This window comes from Seriola dumerili, unplaced genomic scaffold (genome assembly GCF_002260705.1).
Source record: "Seriola dumerili isolate Sdu_G_001 unplaced genomic scaffold, Sdu_1.0 BDQW01000167.1, whole genome shotgun sequence".
NCBI classification, from domain to species: domain Eukaryota; kingdom Metazoa; phylum Chordata; class Actinopteri; order Carangiformes; family Carangidae; genus Seriola; species Seriola dumerili.
In genome coordinates, this window is record NW_019174422.1 from 2,009,233 (window position 1) to 2,034,730 (window position 25,498).

The window sequence follows — 25,498 nt, forward strand, 5'->3', positions numbered from 1 at the left end:
ATTGAAACAATCTTCTGAGTTCCATGTGACGTAGATTTTATTGCAAAGAAATTATTTTCAGTTCCGAGAGTGAACTGAATAGGCTCTTTTGTGCATCAACTTTTTTTATAAGTTTACTCACTCCGGCTGTGGGCGCTGTCTGGGTCTTACTATACCAAACTGTTGTACATAGACACCACTGTTTCTGAAGTTTGGGAGTTTCCCCAACTTGGCTGATTCACAACTGACTCCCTCATCCCAGTGGTATTTATCAAAAATACAGAACATCACTCCTACTACATATCCTTGAATCCCACTATCCCACAAAATGATCCACTGTAGCATGATTACGACACACCTGTTAAAAATATTCCCACAGTCTCATATGAGGCTATTTGAAGCTGCAATATTCAATTTTTATATGAACAATGGAACAACACACGCGGCCTGCTCAGCGCCAAACAGTGGTCAGACAAAGCAAGCAACTTAGCTGGAGAACCAGGAACCAGACAAGAACAAGCTTCTCTACACAAGGAACACAGGGGAACATAATAAGGGACTTACACAGGAGCATGAGGTAACACGGAGGAACTGAACAGGTAATGAAAGCAGGAACAAGTCAGACAAACCGAGTATGAGGGGGAACACAGAGACTGAAACACACAAGAGAGGCAAAGATACAGGTGAACAGGTGAAAACAGGGAAACAGGGAAAACTTGACAAAGACTGGAAGTAAAATGTCAACAGGTTAATATCAAAATAAAACAGAAAATAATAATAAACACAATCCAAACAAAGAGTCACTAAAAGGGCAGAACATGACACCAAAAAGCTCCATATCGCCACCAAAAAAAAAAGAAGAAGATTGAATATAGGACTTACATTTAACAAGTTGCCAGAAGCCTGATAAATGTAAGACAATAGTTTCATAAAACATTAGGCCACAACACATTTAAGTGCCATTTTCATCTTGCTGTGGAGCTGGACAGCATGAATTGTTCCATTCACTGTTTCATATTAAGGAACACTACAGGATGTTATGATGAAACAGTTAGGACTCTCAATTTGATATTAAACCTATTTCTGTAACAAGAACAAGAAAAATACCTAATGCAGCTTTAATATGGGTCCACTGGTTGTTGAAGAATTAGTGACAGCATAGTTCATCCCATCATTTTTCAGTAATGCCAAATTACGAGTCCTTGGAAAAATGGATAAGGGTGTAACGTCTGATTTAACACAATCTGACTCACAGTGGCCACATGAACATTTGAAATATGTAACAGATCCTTTGAAGAGGTTTCCCAGAGCTGGTAACTGCTGCTGTTTCCCTTTGTTTCCTCACTGCTGGTGTAAATTACTCACGAGAGGAGGAAAAACATGAACAGGATAATTTGTATTATTATACAAATATTGTCAATATTCATTGATTTTCCACTGACTGAATGTACCGTAAGACTTTTTACTTTTTTCTCCTGTTCTAGATATAAATTTGCTTGCGTGTAATTAAGTATGGATATAGATGAAAATAAATATATAGGCCTGTACATATATTTATATCTATTTTTGTATATATCTATATATAAACTTATACAAAGATGTAGTTGGTAAATAATTTTGACAAAGTATAATAAATTATTGTTCAAAGAAGAAGTAATTATTGCAGTTTGATTTCATTCATGAAAACAAAATGTAATCATTTTCAATTCATGAATGTAGTATTCAAATAAAACCAGGTTAATGAATAATATAAATAAACTGAGGAGAGTAAACTACTACTAGCTACTCCCAAAGTGCGGCTTAGAAGTGTGTATTCGTGTGTTTCCAAATAAAACATACTTAAAGCACACATTTAATCTGGTTTTCTTCTGGTCACAGCAAACTTTTGTCAAACGAGACACACCTTCATACATATACCTTTTAAAGAAAACGTTGCTTCACACTTCATCCAATCACAGTCCGTACGTTTTGAGCGACGCGTCCATCCACCAATCAGAAACCTATCTGCGCGCGTAACGTCAGCACGTATTTACTATTTGTCAGATTTGGACTTTCGACTCCGTGGTGGCGCCTCTAAAAGTAGTGAGTAGCCTACTTACGTCTTCTTGTGTTTCTCAACTTCTTTCTGTTGACGTTTAGTTTTACATGTCTTCAAATGTAACTGCATATACTGTCAATGACAATTTATGCGGTTCTGACACAAATTGGCTAACACCTGGTAGCTAACGTTAGCTTGCTAATAGATAGCATTCAAATTAAACAAGCCTGTTTAGCAGCTCAGTGGCCAGGAAGTATAAACACGGAAATGTTTTCGACTCCAGCCTTATATATGTCAGTTGTATTTGTAGTCGCACAGTTTTTAGAATAATAACAAACTTTAAACGTTTGTAGTAACTGAGTTAAGCATGTTATTTTGGTGACGGACTTGTATAATGATTCGCTCTGGTGGCCCTTTAGCCTGCAGTCGCCTCGATTACAAGCTTTCTATTTCCTGATACTGACGTTATCTGTTCAGCATTTGCTCCCACTGGTTACTTTCTGTTACTGCATTGTGGCCTGTGTTAACCCTCCCTGTCTTTACCTCTTACAGAGAATACGCTGGACAACAATGGTGAAGATTTTCATTGGTAACCTCTCTCAGCACGCTGGGAAGGATGAAGTTGAGGCTCTGTTTACCCAGTATGGCAAAGTGACAGAATGTGCCAAGTACAAAAACTATGCTTTTGTCCATATGGAAGACCGCAAATCTGCTACCAAAGCCATCCGTGAGCTCCATCTGTATAAGTTGAGTGGTAGGCCCATCAATGTGGAGCTGAGCAGAGGGAAGAACCAGTCCCCCCCTGTTAAGCTCCACATTGCCAATGTAGAAAAGGGATCTGATGAAGAGCTCCGCGCTCTCTTTGAAGAGTACGGCACAGTCACAGAGTGCTCCATTGTCAAGAACTTTGCCTTTGTGCACATGGCCAATCATGAGGAGGCCATGGATGCCATAAAAGGCCTGGACAACACAGAGTTTCAAGGTAAATAAATTTGATATTCTACTCTTACGAGTGAAAGGATTGGAAGTTTTGGGGATTTCCTTACTATCAGTATTTTTAACCTTTTAGATTTGAGGGACAATGTTTTTCTCTCTCTCAGGAAGTCGCATACATGTTCAGATATCAAAAAGCAGACCCAGAGGGGAACCCGAGGAGGAGGACTATCCACCTCCGCCAGGCAGAGGAGGCTATTATCCTCCTCGCTACCCAGGGGAGAGGCCTGAGCCTCCCTACAGAGGCCACATGTCCGCTTACCCTCCTCCGCCTCCGCCACCCCCTCCTCCGAGACGGGCACTCTATCCTGCGCGTGGCTATGGCGAACGAGACAGCTACGGGCTGGTTGATTACTATGAGAAATACAGAGCCCGTCCTTACAGTGCCGAGGGCTATGATGATAGGCGTGCCATCCCCCCTCCTCCTCCTCCTCCCTCAGCACTGGTTAGAGAACGTCTTGGAATGGGGTCCCTTGACCCATATGAACGCCGCCCGCTTCCACACGCTCCTCCATCCTACATGGTCAGGGACCGAAGCCCCATCAGACGAGCCCCCCTTCCACCTGCTCCGTCAGCCGGTAACGGGTACTCCTATGAGCGGTCCCGGCTCTCTCCAATGTCCAGAGTTCCAATGTATGCAGCAGCTCCCCGCCCCAGGGACTCCTTTTCGGACAGAGTGCCGCCGCCGCCACCACCACCTCGCTATGCAGGCTATTAGGCACCCGAGTGTAATAGAAGGTGAGAACAGAGAGAAGATGTTTCATGACACCATAAGCTACATAGATAGACATGATTGAAAAAAAATTCAAATGAATGTGTACTGAAATGAATGAGAACTGAATCCGTAAATTGAGGTAGAATCACGCTTTAAATTATCACCATTATGTTGAGCTTTAATTCCTGCAGATCTAGCTCAGCTAATAAATCAATATACAAACAAACTTTGCTGGTTGACTCCTAAAACATTGCTGCTTTAACGTCAAAAATCAGTCTTGCGCGATTCCTGAGTAAAACGCGCTCTTTGACATGTGTGGTGTGCTCTCTTTTCAGGTTTAGAATATGACAAGATCGTCGTCGTCTGCTGATGCATGTGGTGCTATACACCCTCCTTGTCTATGGCGGATTGCGTCGCGTTCGCCTGAGACTTACTGGAAGATTCTGTATTGCGGAGAGCCCCGTACTTTAAAACATAGGATTCCATGTCTACAGTTCACGTATTCATCTGAGCTGTTTATGCCTTTTCTGTTCCTCTGCTTGATTTACTGTTTAAAGTGTTTTTCAGAATAGGATGCTGGTTTAGGTGCCTTAATCTACTCCAGTGTGATGCAGTGCTGCAAAACTTAGTCTTTCTAAATGAATAAGGCCTCTGGGAAACTGATATAATATTATAACAAGGGAAGATCATTGTGTTCAGACTAAGGTTGGTGGGTGATCACAAAATGTTCATCAAAATCAGTTTAAAAAATCAGTGTAGAAGTGCTTTAATATAATCCTTGGTGTGGCAGGTTGTACAATAATCTCTTAAGATTTGCGACATATGTTAGCATGACAAATCAAAAGTTTCAGTGTGGTTTTGTTCTTTTTACACTTTGTGTTTATCTTTTCTTGCGAAAACAGAATCTATAGCACCGTTATGTATGATTTTTATTCACTTCACAAGTTGCTTTTTATTTGAAAGCTTTTTAAATAAACGACTGAAACCAAAAATGGCGTTTTAACTGTCAAATTATTCCACCCTGGGTAGGCCTTTTTAGCCCAAACACTTTATTCTCCAGATCAGTTATATCTAGTAATACCCAGGCGTTTGACTCATAACACGCTTTCAGTTTAATTCTCCACACCCTTGAGTTATCAGCTTGACACATGGTAGGTGATGCTCTCTGTCCTGTTCATTGCAAGTGAAAATGATTGAAAATGTGTGTTTTTAAAATTCTTGTTTGCGAAACAACGCTGAAATCTTGTGTTGATGCGTGTTCATCTGAGCTCTCGTAATCTCCACGACTTGATGGAGGTTAAATTGATCACTGTTTAAGGCATTGTCAGTGTAAAATGCATGTATGCAAACTCAAATATGAACAAAAAGTTAACTTTGCTCCTGCCTTCCCCTTGGAAGACCCTAAAAGTTAATACAGGAAACCCAGGAGTAACCAAACCGTCAAGTTTACTTCTATTTCCTATATTCTCCTGTGGCTACACAGACGTATTTAAACTGCGTCCATCGGCTGCTGTGCGTAGTCCCCTGTTCCTGTCCCTCAGCGTCTGCATTTCCTACCTTGTGTCGAGCCAATCGGAGTGGTTTCCTAGAAGTAGAACACTCACTGCGCTGGCCCATGTTTCTGTCGTCTTGCGACGATTGTTCTGAAGTCTTGATTTGCATTCTTCATTTCTCTATCACATTATGTATTGGTCACACTTTGCATTACTGCTTTAACTCTCAACATTTATAACCTGCGTATATGTATCACAAATTGCATGCAGGCTTGGTATTCTTAGTATTTTTGCTCTTTGTAGGTTGTTAGACTCTATGCAAGAGATGTCAGCTCATGGTAAGTCATCCTCAGAAGATATCCAGCTTCCCGAAGAAAAGAGGTAGATATTGTTTAAACCATACTGCATACACACCTACCTAAGTCCTCATGGGAAAAAGGGAATTCTTATCACATTCTTAACACTTAATCCTTTTCACCTTTTCTTCTTTTTTAATTTAGTAAAGCAAATACTTGAGCTTGTACTTCATTTTTAAATCAGTTGCATTAAATTTGGACTTAAACATTTCAATTTCATTCAGGAAATTATTGAAAAGTTGTAGTAATGATAATGTAAACTAGGTATGAGATAATGGAGAACTGATAGAAATGTTTTATTTCATCAGTGATGAGCGGGATCTCTGACCCTGTGTCTGTGTTCACAGGCTTGTCTCTGCTCTGGCGACGATAAAGGGGTCTTGACGTGTATTGACAGGACTCTGAGCATCATGGGATCCGACGGTGCTGCGGTTAAAGGTAAGGCAGTGCGAGTTTATTTTGAAGTCCATGAGAGACTTGTCTATTTTGCAAACCCTGATTGAAGTGTCTGTTGCTTTACAGGAAGTGGATGTTGTCCGGTTTTGGTCCGTTGTTTGGAGAGCTGGAGTAAATGTCCCAGCGCAGAAAACCTGCATGATGCATCTTCGTGCCTTGCAGCTGATGACACCAAAACAATGGGGTTGGACTCAGTCCTATAGGACTCTCAAACTTGAAAAAAGCTTGATCGCATCCGTAAATGGGACACCACAAAGTACTTTACGAGGAAAGCCACATTCACCCATTCACACAGGTGTTCATGCAGCGCTTTTTCCTACATATAGCACTTTTCTACCATACACACACTTGCACAATGATGACACGTCAGGGGCAACTTGGGCTTCAGTATCTTGCTCAAGGACACTTTGAAATGCAGACTGGAAGAGCTGGGAATCGAGCCACCAACCTTCCGACAAGCGGATGACCCGCTCTACCTCCTGAGCCACACATCTCACCCGACAAAGGCCCTCTGACCTCTTGATACAGACCTTAAGGCCTGGAATATTTCCTTGAAAGCTATGCATGACTTTGTATTTACAACTGTTAAATATAATTTACTATTATCTTTATTTTTGTGTACCTACAACTATTTCATACACTGTATATTACAGGTTTTTTTTTTAACATGGATATAGACTTTCTGTATGCCCTGTCAGAATAAAATGTTTAAACATGAGAAGCCTTAGTAAATATAAGATTTTTTGATAAGAAGGTTGTTTGTCTTTGTCTTTGCTGTTAATCCCAGGTAGTTTATTGTGGTTGTAAAGATATTGCTTTGATCTATCCTGCAGCTCCAAGCATTTATGGACTGGGCTTCCTAACTTTTACCTCTAGCCGTTAAGTTAAGAAAGTTCTCCCAGTTTCACACAAACTTTGCTGTAGCTCACAATCTACACTGTAAAAGTTGAGTCTGATTTTGATATATATATATATATGAATAACAAAAGGTGTGGGATATAAAGGCAGACAAACAGTTTTTGTACAAAATTACAAAAACAAGTTTTACTGAATTCAGCTGTGATGTCAGACCCTGCAGTAGTTCTAAGTAGTCTGTGTTTTGTTACTATTTTTTCTCACTATTAGCTAGTGTCACTTGATTTTGCAATGACTTTTTCCTTATAAAATTTGCAGATGAGCTTTTTCAGCAATGATGAACATGCTGCTTTTGTCTCTTGATAAGTGAGAAAAAACGATTAAGAGAAGATCACATATCGCAGCAAATACCAGGTGAGAGGTAGGACAGGTATCCAGCCACAGATGGACAGAAATTATAGTGGCTCTACTTGTCAGAAGGCGACAACACAATGTAATCTGAATTACACAATATAAAACTGAAAGTAAATCCCCCCACAAATACCAAAGAATAGATGTAATTTTCTCTATTCCTGTTTTAGTTTTGTTTGGTCACAGGTTATTTCAGTTTAAATAAAGTTCTGTGTAAGCACACTCCCTTCCTGCTGGGATGGAGTTTCAGGAAACCAGAGTTGGTCGTACTGTCTTGACCAGCGGTGGTTATCAGGTCTGCTGCATGAGAGTGATCACATTCCAAACTTTTATGGCTGCTGCTATGTGACACTGTAATCTTTATTCTGTAGATAAAGATCTCATTTTGCAGTTCTTTCTTGTAAGTTCAGTTCAGTTCTGGACTTTGTTCTCGGACTTTTAGAAAACGGCATGGGTTTCTCAAACAGAATACCTGCTCAGTGAGTCAACACAGATCTTGTTTTATGGTCATGCACTGTCTCACCTTTGTATCTGTGTTTGCTGTTTATGTCTGTGTAGACGACATAATAAACATGCCTGCTCTAAAAAGAAATGAAATGAATCTTTACTCAAGTACCTCAGAACAATTTTGAGGTATTTATATGTAGGTATTTCGGTCTTACTTTATACTTATAAACCAATACATTATAGATGGAAATATACTTTTTATTCTACATTATTTTGTTATTATTATATAATATACATTATATTGTTACATTATTATGAAAACATTCATCCGGAGTGTATTATCAGCTTATATAAAGTGGTTACAATTAGCTCCACCTGAACTAGAAATAATATTAAAATACTCCTTACAGATTACTGTATCAGTACCAATAACACTTACATATTACATAATAATACATTACTCAGAAAGAGACCACAATGCAAAAGGAGTACTTCTACTTTTGAAGCATTAAGTATATTTTATTGATAATACTAAAAATTGTATAATAATATATATACCTATAAATTTTACTTGTAATGGAGTCATTTTACATTATTGTATTGATACTTTTACCACTGAATGAAACTGCAAAAAAAGTGCACCCAACCCAGAAACTGATGCCAAGTAGAGAAGTGATTTTTTTTGTTGTCTACCCCAGCTAATCACTGTAACCTGAGCTCAAAATGAAAAGCAGAGCTGTTTTATCTCAAGCAAATCTGGAACAACCTGTTTCTAAAAGACCAGATGTTACACCAGTTTGTTTTGTATATGGGAATGTGCTGTATGAATGAATACCATAAGCATCTTGATGAGACCTATGGCTGAGTATTTAACAACAACATTCACAAAAACATGTTATTGAAAACAATTTAATGTGTGAGATGAAAATGTAGAAAGCAATACATTTAAGACCTCATAGCATTTGCACTTACAAAGTAAGGGTTATTAAGGTCACAGCTTTTTTTTTAATAATATAGACATGAAAGTAATAGATATAGGATACAAAACAATGATGATTTCACATTATAAACAGGGATTTTATCTAAGCCTGTATGAACTTTAATGTAACAACTATGGGGCATTTTGCGTTGCCTTCAATTGCAAGTCAATAAAAAAAAAGTATAAAAGTAGGTCACAACATTTCACAGAGAGGCGCTAGTTGGTTATGACTGACACATGAGGGTCTCGTCAGTCTCCAGGGGACCAAGTGCTATGAGCTCAGATGGGAGACCATTCATCACACATGCGCCTGTGTCCGTGACAGGTGTCATAGTAGGCACACACATGCCTGTCTCCCTTGACGGAGGCACAGCTAGCATCTCAAACTCCACCTCAAAGCTCCCCTTGGCCTCGCCGGACTCACGGATGATCAGGATTTCATACTCTCCGAACCGGATCAGGGCCTTGTTAGGGAGATCCATCCTCTCCAGGTAGCCCAGAGCTGAGCTGTTCACAGACAGTCGTCCCCTCTGGCTCAGGTTCTGGACGGTGAACAGCATGTCTGGGCCCTGGGGTGTGCGGTAGGCGTGGAGGGCCAGCTGTTTTCGGGACACCCGAGGGTCGAGCAGGGCGTAGGTGCAGGTCTGGCTGTCACGGCCCAGCCTCAGAGGGTCATCTGCTGAGTGTCTGCTCCTCTTCCCCAGGGGAAGCAATCCATAAAGACCCTTGCTATTCTGCTGAGGGTGGTAAAGCTTGATCTGGAGACAAGTCAGGAGATCCTCCTCTGTCTCCATTGTTTGAGACACACTCATTGTGAAAAAATATTCCTGATGATATCAGTAACGGGTACACCCTCTGTGAAGAAAGGCTCTAGGAACAGAAAAACACATTTGGAATTCAGTGAAATGAGGTGGATGAAATTACCAGTCAGTCAAACAAAAAGTAAAGTAATACAACACCATATAAATTACTGCTGTGAAATGTTTGTGCCTTACCTGTATGTTGATGTTTATAATTTGCAGATACAGATGCTTTTAATCCATCAACAGAATCAAATGATACCAATTGTAAGTTCTCAAACTAACGGTGTTGCTGCTGACGATGAAAACAGGAAGACTGCAAGCTGTTTTCTTCTTTCCAGAGTTTCGTCACCGTCCTAAGACCCAGTAGTAACAATGCTGCCTTCAAGTGCAAATTCAGACTTTTGTCAATTTCAGAAGAGATCGGAAAAGTCTGGCTTTGCAGATCATTTGAGTTGCTTCTTTCTTTTTTATACCATTGTAAACTTATTATAGTTGTGTTTTTATACTTTTAGACGATAAAAGCAGACTGGAGATCCTGCCTTTCCTAAGATTTGGGAGGTTCAATAGGCACATTTCTCAGTTTGTGCCAGTAGTCCTACAATAATAATGATAATAAAAAAACGCAAGTTATTCAGTGCTTTGATTCAATGTTCATTTTTTCAACTTTTCTAATGAAATCTTTCATGGGTGGATCGCTGTTCTCTTATATACAATTTTATGATGAGCACCTGAACGAAGCAGCCCTGGAAATTCCTAATGATGCAACGAGAGCGTAAAGAATGTGAAACTTGAAAAAGAAACGAAGTCGCTACATGGTGTCAAGTTAATAACCTACCCTGCATTATCTACAACCAGTAGCAAGAGGCTTGGCCGCAAAACTGATCTGTTACACGTTAATCAATCTCTTTAGTTCCCTGCCCAGTGATACCAGGCACACGGGAATCGAGGGATGTAATTAAAGATGTTTTTTTTGTTTTTTTTTTTACCAAACTTGGACAGGGATGAACTGGAAGAGGATTTCGGGAAGGCCAGGACAAAAAATGACATATCACCCTTTTTTAAACTTTATCATATATACAGGGTCATTACATGAATATATAATATACAGTCACCACAGGGTGGAAAGTATGTCAACGAATTCTTTTTGTAGACATAAAACAAAGTGAACACGGTAGATAAACGTTTGTTATTATCCATTGCACTACGGTGAGCACTGCTCCCCCTGACTAGTAGGTGGCGGTGTGGTGGTGACCCTGAACAGCACACGCGAAGAAGAAGAAGAAGAAGGCAGAGGGCAAAAACCGGCTAGGCAAAAACGAAACGGAAGCTGGTCAGAGGAAATCTCCCTCGAAAGGGGTTTGAATTCTTTGTAGTGGCCGCTTGGTAAAAAAAAGGTAACCTATTTACACGCTGGTGTCTTGGTATTTACTATTCAACGCATTTTAAAATCTTGAAATATCTACTTAGCTTTGATTGTTCGCCGTTTCGCTGCTTTGCGCTTGGACTGCGGTGCTTTGTGTAGGCCTATTAGCGTGGCTTGGCTAGCGAGCTAACCGTAGCTAACAGCTAGCACAAGCTAATTCGTAAAAAATAAGACCTAATTTTCCCCGTTGAGGCGTTTAAATGATACAAAACAGGGTGTATATGTTCTAATGTTAAAATGCGTTCGATAATTTATTTTAAAAAAGTTGACTTGCTGCGTTAGTTAAACTGTCGTCAGCCATTTTGCAGTGAACGGGCCCGTTAAATTCGCAGCTATGAGAGAGCAAAGGCTTTAGGCCTACTATTAAACGTTATTAAAAAAAGGTAAACACTATTCATTTTAATTGAACGTTTTGTTTTCTTTCTCCACCCCTGCTTATCCCGTTTTCTCTAAATTGCCTTGGAACAGGTCTTTAAAAAAATGGTGAAAATTTTTGTGGGAAATCTGCCCCGGGAGGCAGACCAGGATGAAATCAAGGCACTCTTTACACAGTACGGCACAGTCACAGAATGTGCCATCATCAAGAACTACGCCTTCGTCCACATGGATGACCGAAAGGCCGCCACCAAAGCCATCAAAAATCTGCACCTCTACAAGCTTCATGGCACACCGATCAACGTTGAGGCCAGCCACGGGAAGAACCAGGGCTCAGTCAAACTGCATGTAGCGAATGTAGAGAAGGGATCTGATGAGGAGCTCCGTGCTCTCTTTGAAGAGTATGGCACAGTCACAGAGTGTGCTGTTGTCAAGAATTTTGCTTTTGTACATATGTCCAACTCTGATGAGGCCATGGATGCCATCAAAGGACTGGACAACACAGAATTCCAAGGTAAGAAAGTGCCATCATGTAAAATAAGTAGTTGTGAAGTGTGTATGGTTGTTTTAAACCTGGTTATGTAATATGTCTTTTTTTTCTTATCTGTAATTTCGTTTGTATTTAGGAAAACGCATCCATGTCCAGATTTCCAAGAGCCGTCCCAGACATGACGAACGGGATGACTACCCCCCTCCTCCCCCAGACAGAGGTGGCTACTGGCCTCCACGCTATCCAGGAGAGAGGCACGAGCCTCCCCCACCCAGCTACCTGAGAGGCCGTCTCAGCCATATACCCCCAGGTTACCCAGCCCCCCCTCTGCCACCCCCTCCCCCTAGACGAGCTGTTTATCCCGACCGTCCCTATGAGGGTGAGAGGGACAGATATGGCGTGGTAGATTACTATGAGAAGTACAGAGCTCGTCCGTATGGCATCGCCTCCTATGAGGATCAACGTGCTGGCGCCCCTCCTCCTCCCCCTCCCCCCTCAGCCGTCGTCCGAGACCGTCTTATGACCTCGCCGCTTGACCCGTATGAGCGTCGCCCCCTCCCACCTCCCCCGTCCTCGTACTACGCCCGAGATCGCAGCCCCCTCAGGAGAGCGCCTAGCACGCCAATGCCCCCCGCCAGTAATGGTTACTCCTATGAGCGCTCCCGACTCTCTCCGGTCTCCCGGGTCCCGGCATACGGAGTTCCACGTGCCAGGGACCCCTACGCAGACCGGCTGCCCCCGCCACCGCCTGCACGCTACGCTTATTAAGCAAGGCCCGGCATGTGAAGGTGAGAATAGGTCTGAGGTAGATTGGTGTTAATATCTTTTCTTAAATTGCCCTTCGTCCCATAAAGGCAGAGACAGCTTGTGACCTGCTCCGAACGCTCTAGATCTTGTGGGGAAAACAAGATTTGAAAAAGCATGCGTACAGTGGTACTCAACAATTTGTAAATTCGTTGACAATGCACGGCTGTGCTCTTACTTGGATTTCAGCTAATACCAGTTTTAAATATGTGGCATAATCCGACAAAGGCAGACTGTCCAGTCTGGGATCTCTGACTGAAGAACGGTTCTCGAGATACAGAACTCGTAAAAAACTAAACATGTAGGTAATTACGATGGAACAACGTGCTTTGTATCAACAGTTGCAGACAGTTCATTTGTGTCATTTGCTCTTTTTTCAGGATCGTCGTCCGACTGCGTCGCCACTCGCCGCCTCCTGATGCACGTGACACTATCCACTTCCTGTCTGCGGCAGAGCGCGTTACGTTCCCCTGAGATGCTCACAGGAGGAACTGAATTGCCGACGTCCACGTCTGTTTTTGTTTTTATTATTTTGGGACAACTTTTAATCTCGTATTTTTTTCCCCAGATTGTTTTAGTTTGTCATTGTGCTGTAGTATTTTTAATGCTTGACGTCTGAGTTAGGCGTGTTTTTTTTTTTTTTTTTTTTTTTTTTTTTTTTATTGTACCTTTACGTTTGGATAATTAGTGTTCTGATGTGGTGTGTAACCTTAGAAAGCTGAATCATTTCAGCAGAAGTTTCTAGGCGATACTTGTGACTGTAGATTTAACTGAACTGAATTATGTTTGGTATTAAATCTAGTCTGCACGTTGCTTCCATCATGTTAAACTTTACATCGAAAACTAAACCTCCATGTGGCGTTGCTGTGAAAATTTAAACTGCTAAGACATAGGAGTTTTTACACATTTAGAAAGTAACTGTTAGTAGCACAGTTACCAAAAGGCGTTCACATGTACCTGTCCACTGTTGGATCTTTCTTTTTTTTTTTTTTTTTTTTAAATAAAACGGATTTGTGCAGTAATGTTGTTCACAGATGTGCTCAAATCATGCCCTGCGCTAAAACACCTCAACAGTGTAACCAACCGCTTGAATAGATTTGAATACTTTCGTAAATACAAAATCATTGATCATGCGTTTTATTTATGATGAAATAACAAACTTTAAAATCGTCACGCTGATTAAAGAAACATCTCTTATCTGGCCTTCTCTGAAATACTAAATACAGCTTTTATCATTCATCAGCGTACCTTTTACCTTGCCCCCCCCCTCCCTATTAATGCCAAAACTGAAACTTGCTCCCATTATAGCTGAAGTGAATAAGGGCCACACCCAACAGGTGAGATTTCATAGATGAGACTAGTTACCTTTGAATCTGGGGGGAGATGACATCAAAGGCGACTGGAGATCTTCAGAGTCAACAGGTAAGTCCAGGGCTTTAAGGACTACTGCAACTACTACAGACAGCACATGCTCACATTTAACTGTTTTATAGGTAAATATTACTAGTTATCTGCTACAGAGGTTTACTTTGATTTTGATTATTTACAGGACCCTGAGTGTTACCTAGTTAAAGTTTGTTTTCCATGCTGTACACAATTATCCATTCAGCTGTAAATCTGCTGTTCTTTATTGTCAGTGTTTGCTGGGAATTAATTCTGAGCTACATATATATAGTTGTCTTTTTTTTCCAGCACTGCCAGCAAATTGTAGAGCATGTTTGGCTTTGCGGCAAATGGTTTTGGAACTGGAAATTTCAGAGACATTTAGGATAGCTAGGTTTGGTTAGATGACAAGATTTTGACTTGGGGACAGAATCAGAAATTCTACACTTTGTTTTACAGACATGATGAGCTTGATTAAACCCTTGTAAAGCAGGGAAATAAGTCAATACAATGAAGTTGCCATATTCACTGATTTTACACACAGAATTTTGATGGAGGTGAGAAGTTTACAGTGCTGTGCTTTGTATTGCCATTTTGGATTCTGACCTGCATGAATAAAATATTTAAAACAATAACGTGGACTCACTGTTAACTAATATACTGATACTAAAGCTGTGTAGATGTAGCTGTTTCCCAAATTGCATCATTCCTGATTATAATGAATTACATTGTCTACAATTTAAGGTTTCTCTAGTCTTAACTGCACATTCCAACTTAGTAGGATGTAAAATATTTTTTATCAGAGGGTCTGTATAACTATTTTGAAAAGTAACTGGTGATAATTGGGATTCAGTATGATTATACTGTAGTACTGATATGATAGAAACTTTATTTTTTAGTACTTTTGAGTTATGTATAAATAATGTATAACCTTTATGTTGACTCAGCAAAATAATTGTATGGAATAAGCATCTGTTAAAGAACTTGCCTGAAAAAAAACTCATAAATTGGCAAAATTATTTAACTATTACACTCCCTATAATTTATAATTAGAATTTGTGCATTTCTCATAAATAGCTCTCATAAATACCAGCTTACCACAGCAGTTTCCTCATGAGGTCGAGGCTTCGGTTTGTTGTCACTGTACAATCCAGGATTCCACAACAAAGGAACACGTTTTGGTCGGTATCAAAAAGACTGAGGTTTGACACCTAGCTGTGGTTTTCATGACGCTGAGCTCCCCTAGTCTTGTTTTAAAAGGTGAACTTTTTTTTATCACATTTGTAAATATTTAAATTCTAATAGACAAAAATATAAATGATTTAGTTTTTTTAGGTGGGAAGTTAGATTTTCCATTGTAGAAATTAAATGCATACTTTCTATGAAAATGCAATAATGCATTCTTAAGATGATGAATGCCCTCATATTGGTGCATTGATTAGGATTTCAGTGCTTTTTTTTTTTGAGTACATCATCAGTGGGTGTAGTTTTGTTTCAGTTTCATTTTTTCTGAACCTGTACATACCACTGAAGGCCAACAGGGGGAAACATGCTCATAATTCAAAAGGTCCTACTGGTTTGACATATCCAACACCCTGCCAGCTGTGTGGTTGTGCAGTGTGGTCCAGATGTTATGATGTCCCATAAAATACATTAGTTTATTTAAGTAGTAGCAGTGTGGTTACCCTTCAGAACCATAATTGTATGCAGAATATAATCACCTGACTCAGACACAGTGAGTATCAAACATGATTTTCACACAGTAAATTAAAATTGCGTCTGCAGATATAAAAATCAATGACTGAGTTTATCACTAAAATTGAAAGGTGATCACAATGGATCTAAATTGAGTAGTCATCTACTTATTGCTGATCATTACTATATAGTGCTTCAACTCTATATATATAATGTTGGTGAAGATTTCCCCTGATATGTCTCTGCTCAAAAACTCTCTAAACTTGACAACTAAGTCTCTCAAGTGTTCACACTACAGCGTTGAACAAAATACAAAGATCAATTTCTGTTTTAACAGCTCTAATTACTTTCATATTGCAGTTCAGTTTCCATGGGTGTTGTCAGTTGTGTGACATCACAGTGTATCTGTTAATGCACAGTCATGGTCGTAAACGCAAGTAGACAGACGATGAGAAGATACATAAGGAGATTGGATCTAATTTTAAAAGTGACAAAATCTTACTTGTTTAAAGACATTTTTGATGGAATAGAATTCTTAAAAAAAAACCCCAAAAAACATACCCTTTTTGTGTGTGGTTGTGATGCAGAGAGCTGAAGGCCTGTCTTCCTGTGGTTGATACTTCACTTTTAGCACCATTTATCACCACAATGGAAAATAACAAGCAGGGCATCAATGCTTATGCATCCCCACTACTGCATGCGAGTATGCATATCAGCTGTGCTCAGACCACACTGTGCTATCTCTTCCTGTCACACAAGTCGTGTGACCCGCTTACTCACACCTCCACTGCTGCACATCTTAATTTAACTCTCAGTATAGAAGACTCTGAATGACCGTCAGTCGTCTTTACTGGCTCCGCCTCCATCACACACCAATCACAAGCTGGACTAAGTCTGTCAGACAGAAGACAATAGAGACACAAGCAAGCAAGATCTTTATTACAAAAGTAGATTTTTGGACAAAGGGGATGGCAACAAATGTGGTAACAAGTGACAGTAACTCTTCCAACGCACAAGCTGCACAAAATGACAAAGCATCACTTCCTCTCTGAGCTGCAGTTCCGGATATTTCCTGACTCCATCTGGTGGCAGCCTGTAAAACATCTGGCCCCAGCTCTCTCTCTGAAGGACGCCCTCTGCTCCCTTTGGCTTCTGAATGGAAACTTAGAGCTGTGTAATTTAGGTCATCAGAGGCTGGATTTTCTTTTTGTGGATTGTGTTCTTCATTATGAGCTATATGACAAGACAAATACCTGGTTAACTCATTAACTAATTCAGCATCATTGTCCTTTAATGTCACTGTTAATTGCAAGTTGGCACAAAGGAAGTTTGGGATTATTCCATCATATTGACACAAATTTAAGTGAACAAAACCAAAGATAGTACCAGCAGCTCTCAAAAGTACCTGTCTGAAGTTTCCTGTATTTAACAACCAGGCCAATGATGACCATGAGGAATACTGTCTCAGCTTTGTTATTCCATCAGGCTCTTCTGCAAGAAAGAGCCAACAGTTTAACTCCCTCATTGAGTAACATTAGAGAACTGAAGAGAAACCATCCAGATGTTTTACATCAACAGTCAATGAAAGAAATATTTAGGAGAATCTTACCTATATATCTGACTTCAGAGTCAAAAAGAAATGCATCATTGCTTTTGATTAAATATGAGAATAATTGAATTTATTTTCATGAATCAATTATGAGGTTGAAAATTCAGTGTATTGAAATAGATAAATCAGAAGTTTAATCACCAAAAGACAGCCAAAACCTACCTTGAACAATTAAATCTATTACAGTCAGTATTGCATGTCCATCCACGTGAACTCCACAGAGATACAGTCCAGAGTCAGATAAACCCACTTGTTTAATGATAAGGAAGATTGTGGACATGTTGGATCTCATTTCATATTTGCCAATTTTAAAATCCATCACAGAATAAAACGTTGCCATCAGAATCATACATAGAGGAGATACAGCCGATATTGGTTTTGTTATAAAGTCTGGACCAGAATGTGAAAGCTGGAAAACTGGAAATGTTGGAGCACAGCAGTGTGACGTCTCCACCAGGCTGGACCTCCACAGTCTGAGACTGAGACACGGAGACAGAGATCCAGCCTGAAACAAACAGCAGAGAGACAACAAGAGAGCCGGTAACGCAACAGCAGAACATCTTGAATGATGTAATGATAATCAGCATCGCAGAGGATATTGAATAATCCAATGACAGTACTTACTGCAGAGAAGTAAAGCTGATATCAAGATGAAGCTCTTCATTGGGAGTATGATCGTCTCACTCCAGCGACACTTGATATCTCTGAGCTCTTGTACAGGGGGTTTTGTTGGAAAGAGGCGGGGCTTGTCGTTCAAAGTAGACATAAATGACTTCTGAACCAAAAGTTGTTAGAACAAAATCAGAAGCGCAAATGTTTCTCCGAAAGACTATTAATCTTCAGAAATATATTGCAATTGCTGTACATTACAAAAATCAACTGTTTTCGTCTCATTTAATGAAGAAGCTTTGAAGATTTGTAAAATTTTATAAACAATGTATTCACACTACAACTGAAAGGACATTTAACACTGAAATCTGTTTGACTTGCAGTTACTGGAACAACAGTGGTAGACAGGGCAACCAAAGCAGATAGGGAAAGTTAGCGGTTTAGCAGCTAAAAAGACAGATATACTGTATATTTGAGAAGTTAGTGAAGAAAAAACTGTTGTTGTAGTGAAAGGTCTCCTCGGCTTGGACATGTGGTCTCTCTCTCATCAATACAGTCTATCAAGATAATTTGTTGTCTGTGAAAGTGACACGAGGAAGTAGCACATCGTAGCTGAAGGCCAGTCTTCCTGTGGCTGAGACTAAGCTGATACAACTGGGCCTCATGATTTTCATCTCAGCTGTGCTCAGACCACACTGTGCTGTCTCCTGTCCTCCTGTCAAATAGGTGACGTGCAGCTCCCTCACTCCACCACTGCTGCAGACCTACATCTAACTGTAACATCTGAGTAACATGTACAGTCATGATCGTCCTCTCTGGCTCCTCCTTCATCTAACATAAATCAGATTCTGTATACAAGGTAACAGCGTTTGGAGGAGCGACAAAGAGAGAAAGAGAGCGATAGAGAGAGACAGAGAGAGAGAGAGAGAGAGAGAGAGAGAAAGAGAGAGCAAAATAAAGGAGCAGGACAGAATTAAAAATACAGCACTACCAAGAATTTGCATGCAAAACTCTTTATTGCAAAATCCGAACTTTTGATGAAGTAGATATTAACTTTTACCATCGAGCAGCCGCACAGAATCACATCAGCAGATTAACATGACAAAACATCAGTTCCACTGTGAATAACATGAGTCTCCACTTCTGTCTCTGACGCAGATCTCCTGTTTCTTACTGTGGGGAATGCACGCTCAGTGCTGCACTGTTCAGGTCACCAGTCCAGATTCTGTCAATAAGAGTCAGACCATTCTTAATTATAGGACTTCATTAACAACATCAGATGATGTCAGAAATGATAAAGAAATCTTAAACATCCAACAAAGAAATAGTCCTGAAATAAAGTGCTACTGGCGTCGTTTAAACTGTAGACTAAACAAGAGTAAACTGAAAGGACAGACTCACATTGTTTCTCTTTGGATTCTGTTTTTTGGATAAAAGGTCACTGCTGCATAGTCCAGGTCATCTGAACCCTGACTCTGTGTATATAAGGATTTTCAGTCACTCATCTCATATAGGTGTGTGTGTGTGTGTGTGTGTCTGTGTGTGTGAGAAAACTACAATATCATTAACTTACAAATGACTTGAAGTGATTGTACTGTCAGAAATTTTAAAAACTTAATAAGCATCACCTTTGTCTGTTGTGGATTCTCTTCTTCAGTATGAGCTACGTGACAGAAACAATATGTCTTGTCAATTGAGTAAACGCTGTTCAAAAATCTCGCTGATTTTAAAACTTAAAAACAGGATGTGAAAATACCTTTCTGAAGCTTTTGTATTATTTTGACAACCAAACCAATGATGGCCATAGCGAGGAAAATGGTCAGAGCACCCATGATCACGCTCGTTGTCTTTGCAATTCCATCAAACACTTCTACAAGAGAGATTTGATTAATATTAACATTGACAGACACAATGTACAACAGAAATGTTCATGTGAGACAGGAAGAATTTCAAAAATGATGATGATCTGAAGAGTCTGTATTCTAAAATTTTACATTATGTTGATAATGTTTTGTCAAAATCCCTATTTCGACAAGCACATATAGGCCACGTCAGTCAAACAAGAGTTACTGTAACATATTGATGACATATATGTCCCTATATCAAGAGTGATATTGCTATATATGCTAAGAATAAGGGGATATATTATTATCACATACATACATCCTCTAGATATATTAAAGTTTACATCATATATGAAACACTTAGAGTAAAATGTGTTATGTCTATATGATGAATTTTGATGTCGTGTAATAACTATATATGGAACCATATCTATTTAATTTTTATATGTATAAGTTCATTAAAACAAAATACATATAAAAACTCTATATGCTTATATATCTTTTTCTTATTAATTTCTAATTCATTTCAAATGTCTGTCTTCTGATTCTGGGAAAGTGGTCTAAGACTTTTGGACCCTACTGTATAATATCAACATATACTGACAGGCTTTGGGATGCATATAGATACATAAACATACATATTTGTGTGTGCTAGACATACATTATCAATAGGTTTCATATATAATTTTTACATGTGTTTTTATCTTATATGTGCATATTTAACATATGGAAATTCAGTATGTAACATTTGCATATGGAACGTTTCTTACCTTGAACCTCTAAATATGTTGCACTGACAATAACCGGGTTTTTGTTTATGCTATATCCACAGAAATACAGTCCAGAGTCAGATAAATCCACTTGTTTGATTTTGAGAAAGATGGTGGAGATGTTGGACGTCACATTGAATCTGTCATTTTGAAATCCACCACAGTATGAAGCAGACTCAGAGGGCTTGAATATAGATACAACACAGTGGGGCTTCAGTCGCTTGACCGCTCTGAACCAGCTCATCTGAGTGGGAGAACTGGTGTAGTTGGTGCACAGTAGAGTGACTTCCTCACCAGGCTGAACCTCCACGGTGTAAAACTCTGACACTGAGAGAGAGAACCAGCCTGAAAGAGACACACAGCTGATAAAGTTACAAGAACCAAAACAATAACCTTCATGAACACAGCTATAATTACAGTTGATGTTTTTCTTTATGCCAGTACTTACTGAGGCTGCACAGGAGTAAAACACTTAAAGTCAAAGTAAAGTTCATCATCATGCATATGAGCCTGCCATTGTTGCACTTGATCTTTATAACACTAAGCTCCAACAAGGAAGTCTGAAGGCGGGGTTGTTTTTTTTTTTTTGTTAATAAATCTTGCTCATTACGGACCCCAGCCCCCCACCCCATCCTCAAAAAAAGCCTTTATGAAGGTTTATCTTTAACTTTAGCTTTAACTTTTAACTCATGTTGTTTGAAACCTCTTTAGTGGAGGGACCAGGATGATACTTGTCATGCCTTGTCAAGTTCTTTCATAAATTCTAAGTCACTTTTTACGCCACACTTCAAGATCCTTGTTGTCTTTCTTATACATTTTAATCAGGGAAGCCAATTTCAGTCATTTGTTTTTAGCATGAAAGCTAGTTACCCAACAGATGCTGAGGCACTACAAATTACCAGCCAAAGTCTAATCAACGTAGTGGGTCCACGTGTTGGAAGCGCCTAGGCTTTCTTTCTGAGGGTGTTATCCACCTGAACCCAACAAATATTACTTGGAAATATGTTTTAATATATCAACATATTAAAACTGTAAGAAAAGAGAATATTTACTGTTGGCATGCTCAGTTAAAAAAAAAGTATCATACTTTTACATTGTATTTACATGATGAAACTGAACTACAGACTACATTTTCTCACACTGCTACAACACATGGTTTGGACACAACAGGAAGTTCAAAAAAAAAAGAAAAAGAAATCAAGCACAAAAATATCTTGCGTATTATTGTGCTCTGGTTTGGAACATGTAGGCTTTTGTTGTGTGCGGTTGTGATGCAGAGAGCTGAAGGCCGAGCTTCCTCTGGTTGAGATCTCGCTCATGATACAGACAGCTCACTGACACAGACGGAGCTGTTTGTCACAACAGTGCGTCAGATCATCAGATCATCAGCTGCGGGTAATATACATTTGTACTCTTCATTGCAAGTAACAAATAATTTGATTCATTGTGAATCATTCATTTGAGCCTTGTGAATGTGATATCTCAAGTGACACCACAAGATCATTTCTTCGGCACAAACATTCACTTGGACTCCAGGATGAACTGATCAGATTTTGGTCAAAGGTCAAAGTTCAAGGTCACTGTGACCTCATACAACATGTTTTTGACCATAACTCAACAAATTCACACACTAATTACGACACAATTTAACACAAATGTCTAATAGGACAAAATGATGAAGTGATGACATTTCATATCCAAAAGTTCAAAGGTCAACTTCACTGTGACATCATAATGTTCTGCCAAAACACTTCTGGCTATTATTCAATGCTGTAACTCAGGAAGGGGAGAGTGTGACCGTTTTTTCCTGCAACCTCGCTGCTTGATGGAGGCGTACAACCACGTGATGTTAATTCAAGTTAATGTAGACATTTGTAGAACTAGAGACATGAAATGATCAAATGAGGTGCAGTGACTTTGTCTGACTAATCTCCATCTTTGCTGCAGCATGGTGTCTTCAAGTTCTGCAAAATGTCTGAGGTATTGACAAAGTATTGCTAATTGAATTATTATTTGATGTGCGCTGTGGCTGCTGCTTAAATTGTGACAGTAACACAGTGGAAAAAATAGCATGCAGCTGAAAACCTATAACCAGTTCATAAAATATGAAATTACAAGTTAATGCATCAGTTATAATCATCCATCAATATTTTTAAGTACATTTGGTCTCCCTTTGAGCTGCGGTTTCAGTTCCTGTACTGTTTTTCATTCCTACTTTAAAAGGTTTAAAAGTGAAAAGTCTGTTTACACCAGAGTACGTGCATTTGAGGACTCCAATTTCTACATCAGTCACTGCGGGTATTGTGGCTATCTGTTAAAAAAAAAGAAGGAAGAAGAGACAGTTGGTTGGCTAGGGTCGGTGGAGGTGGTCACTAGAGGGAGTGTTCTTCCTGCGAGAAAAACCATAACCCAGAAAACACGTCAAACTAAACACCACACCGATAAAACTGAGAAATCACAAACCAAATCACCCTCGAAAAGGGAGTGACCTCCCAGCACCCAGACCCTGGACTGGAGGCCACCACCAGCCACAGAAAGAACCCTTAACTCATCTCTGTCTGGGATAAGTGGGCGTTGCTCTAACCACTCAGCCCTTATTAGCCAATCGCTGCCTTGGGGCACATGTTTAAAGGTGGGTGGTTGCCATCTCAACGCTTTCTGATGCTTAAGGCATACACCTGACTTCCGGGTTTGCTCGCCGCAGGTCTCTCAGCACGGCGTGTGGCAGATAGGGTAGCAGTGGCTACAAAGTTCTGCTCCAAATTGCTAGTCTATGCGTATTACAACAGGCGTTTCACCCTCTTGTAGATTCCCTTATTGTGGAGCCCCCCGGTCCCCTCGTTTGCGAGGTGAGCCGCTCGCGGATCGCTGTCGGTAGGTGCTCCTTATCTTATCTCTTGCTGCACGTGGAGTAACAGCTGTTTTATGTTGACATTGTCTGCGGTATGAGCCCGATATATTCTGCTCTCCCTCGCAGAGCCCATTGATCAGTTCTAGCTGGTGTGTGGACCTCAAGGCCCTAGCTCCCACTCTTTGGTTTTGCACTGTGGTTATTAAAATACATAACCTTTTTATTTATGATGGGGTCTGGGGCCAGTTGACTCAGTGTGAAGCTGCGGCGGCTCACATACAGGAAACGCTGCTGCTTTCATTCTAAAAACGTAAACCCCTGGGCGATTGGCTGACGTGGCTGTCAGTTCCTCTTTTTGGAACTGCTGTTTTAACTGTGTGTGTGGACAGTGGGATTCATCTCCTCATTTATGAAAAAAAATTGCTGCTCGTACTTATTAGTAGTTGTTGTTTCTAATTTGTTTTTGTTTTCTGTTTTTTTTTTTTTTGTTGTTGTTGTTGTTGTATTTTCTAACCCCTTTAGTGATTGTTTAATTTCCTGTGTATTTGAAATCAGTTCTGCTGTTTAGATGCAATAATTGATTAATTAATGTAGGCCTATGTTTTGCTTTGCCCATTTATTGTTTTTGATTAAGTTACCACCTCTTTCTTCGTGGATAATGTTTCCCATTACAGTAATTTTCCTTCGTTCATTTGCTGTATTTACACTGTTGAACATTTCTTGTTGCCCACCTTAGTTATGTTGTTGTGTTTATTTGGTTATTTTGTTTTTACAAATGCGTGGCTGTCAACCGCCTGAGTGGTTCACTGTTTGTAGATCATTTTTGTTGAGTAGCTTTAGTATTTTTGGTTGGAGCGTAACCCCACTAATTGTTTCTCCCTGTCCCTTTCAGAAGCTCAGAGCCTAAGGTGGTGGGGCTGGTGACCTCCGGTGGCGGTGTCTCCTTCCTGTGTACTGTGCAGTGCACCCTAAGGTTCTTTTTGTTTTTCCACCATTGAGTGTATGTGTGCTTCACATGTAAATGGTCTGACTTTCCCTGGGATCCCTCTCATCCCTCACTGGCCCATCTCCCCACTGGTAGCAGCTCTGATAAAGCTCCCCTTTCTTTTTTTTTTACTTATTATAAAAAATAAATTCTATTCTATTTTTTTATAGAATTGATGTGTGGGTGTTGCTTTAATCGCTTTTAGCAATTGTTTAATATTGTAATAAAGAAAACATAACAGAAAACATTTTGTTTCTTTTTACTGGAACCACATCTCCTGCTGCATTTGTAGAACGGACCTGAATGGCTTCTCTAGTGTTGGTTAATATATTTCCTTGGGTGAAATTCCCAAGGTGGTGTTGTTGGGTTTTTGGTTGTTCATTACTGGATATCACTGCTTGCTCCCGCCACATATATGTAATCAACTCTACAATAAATGGCAAGATAGATAATGAATAAAATGCCTAATACTAAAATAATCGACAGTCAGTGCTCTGCCTGTGAACCAACGGAGCACGAATTAGCTGGGATGGTAACATTGATGATATCCAGTGATAATGATGCATTTCATCCATCTCTTTTCACCTTTTCTACCTACAATGTGTTTTTCTACCTAACAAGTGATGTCAGAACCACTAGCAATGATTAAAAAATTACAATTTGGGCACTTGCAGGACACAAACCATAAAACACTGAAATGAATATAAAACAGTTTATGAAACCACACCACGAGAGCCGCGAATGTACGAAAGGTCTCAGCCACAGAGTACACAGAACTAAAGTCTGTATGGAAGCAGTCTGGCGTCTCTACAACCTGCTGGCAGAGAGCCCACTTAATAGTTTGTGCCTCTCACCTTGCTCGTTGCTCATTGCCCCCTGCATGCTTCCTGGTGTTCCTGTGGTACACATTCAACCCTCGCTTCAATCAACAGTTACTTTACTTTTATGCCTCTTCACGTTGTATCAGAAAGTGCTCTTGCAGATTGTTTTCAGACTTTTGACCTAACAGGCCCTAACCCAAACCCTAGCTCATGATTTTCACCTCAGCCGTGGTCAGACCACACTGCGCTGTCTCTTCCTGTCAAACTAGTGATCTGTGGCTGGCTCATTCTGTCACTGCTGCAGACCTCCATCT

At 39.9% G+C, this 25,498-nt stretch overlaps 4 protein-coding genes across 6 annotated transcripts; 2 read left to right on the top strand and 2 right to left on the bottom strand.

Moving 5' to 3' along the window:
- The first annotated feature begins 1,925 nt into the window (after positions 1 to 1,925).
- LOC111226955 (RNA-binding protein 4B-like) lies at positions 1,926 to 7,739 on the top strand. Of its 3 annotated transcripts, none has more exons than XR_002665320.1 (5): positions 1,926 to 2,061; positions 2,570 to 2,999; positions 5,522 to 5,599; positions 5,922 to 6,012; positions 6,097 to 7,739. XR_002665320.1 is itself a non-coding variant. In XM_022752289.1 (4 exons), exons 2-3 carry the CDS (start codon positions 2,588 to 2,590, stop codon positions 3,726 to 3,728), a joined length of 1,023 nt encoding a protein of 340 aa, XP_022608010.1. In that variant the 5' UTR covers positions 1,928 to 2,061; positions 2,570 to 2,587; the 3' UTR covers positions 3,729 to 3,748; positions 4,061 to 5,507. The 3 variants fall into 3 exon arrangements, 1 of the variants encoding a protein (XP_022608010.1); XR_002665321.1 differs by having other exon boundaries at positions 5,522 to 5,556; XM_022752289.1 differs by lacking the exons at positions 5,522 to 5,599; positions 5,922 to 6,012; positions 6,097 to 7,739 and adding exons at positions 3,118 to 3,748; positions 4,061 to 5,507 and having other exon boundaries at positions 1,928 to 2,061.
- Positions 7,740 to 8,644: 905 nt separating this feature from the next.
- On the bottom strand, positions 8,645 to 9,845 carry tifa (TRAF interacting protein with forkhead associated domain). Its single transcript, XM_022752291.1, has 2 exons — positions 9,718 to 9,845; positions 8,645 to 9,592 (listed from the first exon to the last, which is right to left on the bottom strand). Exon 2 carries the CDS (start codon positions 9,532 to 9,534, stop codon positions 8,947 to 8,949), a length of 588 nt encoding a protein of 195 aa, XP_022608012.1. The 5' UTR covers positions 9,535 to 9,592; positions 9,718 to 9,845; the 3' UTR covers positions 8,645 to 8,946.
- A 988-nt stretch (positions 9,846 to 10,833) lies between these two features.
- On the top strand, positions 10,834 to 14,629 carry LOC111226970 (RNA-binding protein 4B-like). Its single transcript, XM_022752304.1, has 4 exons — positions 10,834 to 10,919; positions 11,417 to 11,837; positions 11,950 to 12,601; positions 12,998 to 14,629. Exons 2-3 carry the CDS (start codon positions 11,429 to 11,431, stop codon positions 12,579 to 12,581), a joined length of 1,041 nt encoding a protein of 346 aa, XP_022608025.1. The 5' UTR covers positions 10,834 to 10,919; positions 11,417 to 11,428; the 3' UTR covers positions 12,582 to 12,601; positions 12,998 to 14,629.
- Positions 14,630 to 18,979: 4,350 nt separating this feature from the next.
- Positions 18,980 to 21,056, bottom strand: LOC111226961. The gene is made up of 6 exons (XM_022752294.1): positions 20,976 to 21,056; positions 20,528 to 20,872; positions 19,670 to 19,783; positions 19,542 to 19,576; positions 19,315 to 19,388; positions 18,980 to 19,138 (listed from the first exon to the last, which is right to left on the bottom strand). Exons 1-6 carry the CDS (start codon positions 21,025 to 21,027, stop codon positions 19,084 to 19,086), a joined length of 675 nt encoding a protein of 224 aa, XP_022608015.1. The 5' UTR covers positions 21,028 to 21,056; the 3' UTR covers positions 18,980 to 19,083.
- Positions 21,057 to 25,498: the final 4,442 nt, after the last annotated feature.

What these genes read in the sequence shown, in the direction of transcription:
- LOC111226955 (XM_022752289.1), top strand. Translation starts at nt 2,588, where the DNA reads ATGGTGAAGATTTTCATTGGTAACCTCTCTCAGCACGCTGGGAAGGAT. An exon ending in GGACAACACAGAGTTTCAAG is followed by an intron (nt 3,000 to 3,117) that starts GTAAATAAATTT and finishes TCTCTCTCTCAG; the next exon opens with GAAGTCGCATACATGTTCAG.
- tifa (XM_022752291.1), bottom strand. Translation starts at nt 9,534, where the DNA reads ATGAGTGTGTCTCAAACAATGGAGACAGAGGAGGATCTCCTGACTTGT.
- LOC111226961 (XM_022752294.1), bottom strand. Translation starts at nt 21,027, where the DNA reads ATGATGATGAACTTTACTTTGACTTTAAGTGTTTTACTCCTGTGCAGC. An exon ending in AATACAAAAGCTTCAGAAAG is followed by an intron (nt 19,577 to 19,669) that starts GTATTTTCACAT and finishes TCTGTCACGTAG; the next exon opens with CTCATACTGAAGAAGAGAAT. An exon ending in AGAATCCAAAGAGAAACAAT is followed by an intron (nt 19,139 to 19,314) that starts GTGAGTCTGTCC and finishes TCTTATTGACAG; the next exon opens with AATCTGGACTGGTGACCTGA.
- LOC111226970 (XM_022752304.1), top strand. Translation starts at nt 11,429, where the DNA reads ATGGTGAAAATTTTTGTGGGAAATCTGCCCCGGGAGGCAGACCAGGAT. An exon ending in GGACAACACAGAATTCCAAG is followed by an intron (nt 11,838 to 11,949) that starts GTAAGAAAGTGC and finishes GTTTGTATTTAG; the next exon opens with GAAAACGCATCCATGTCCAG.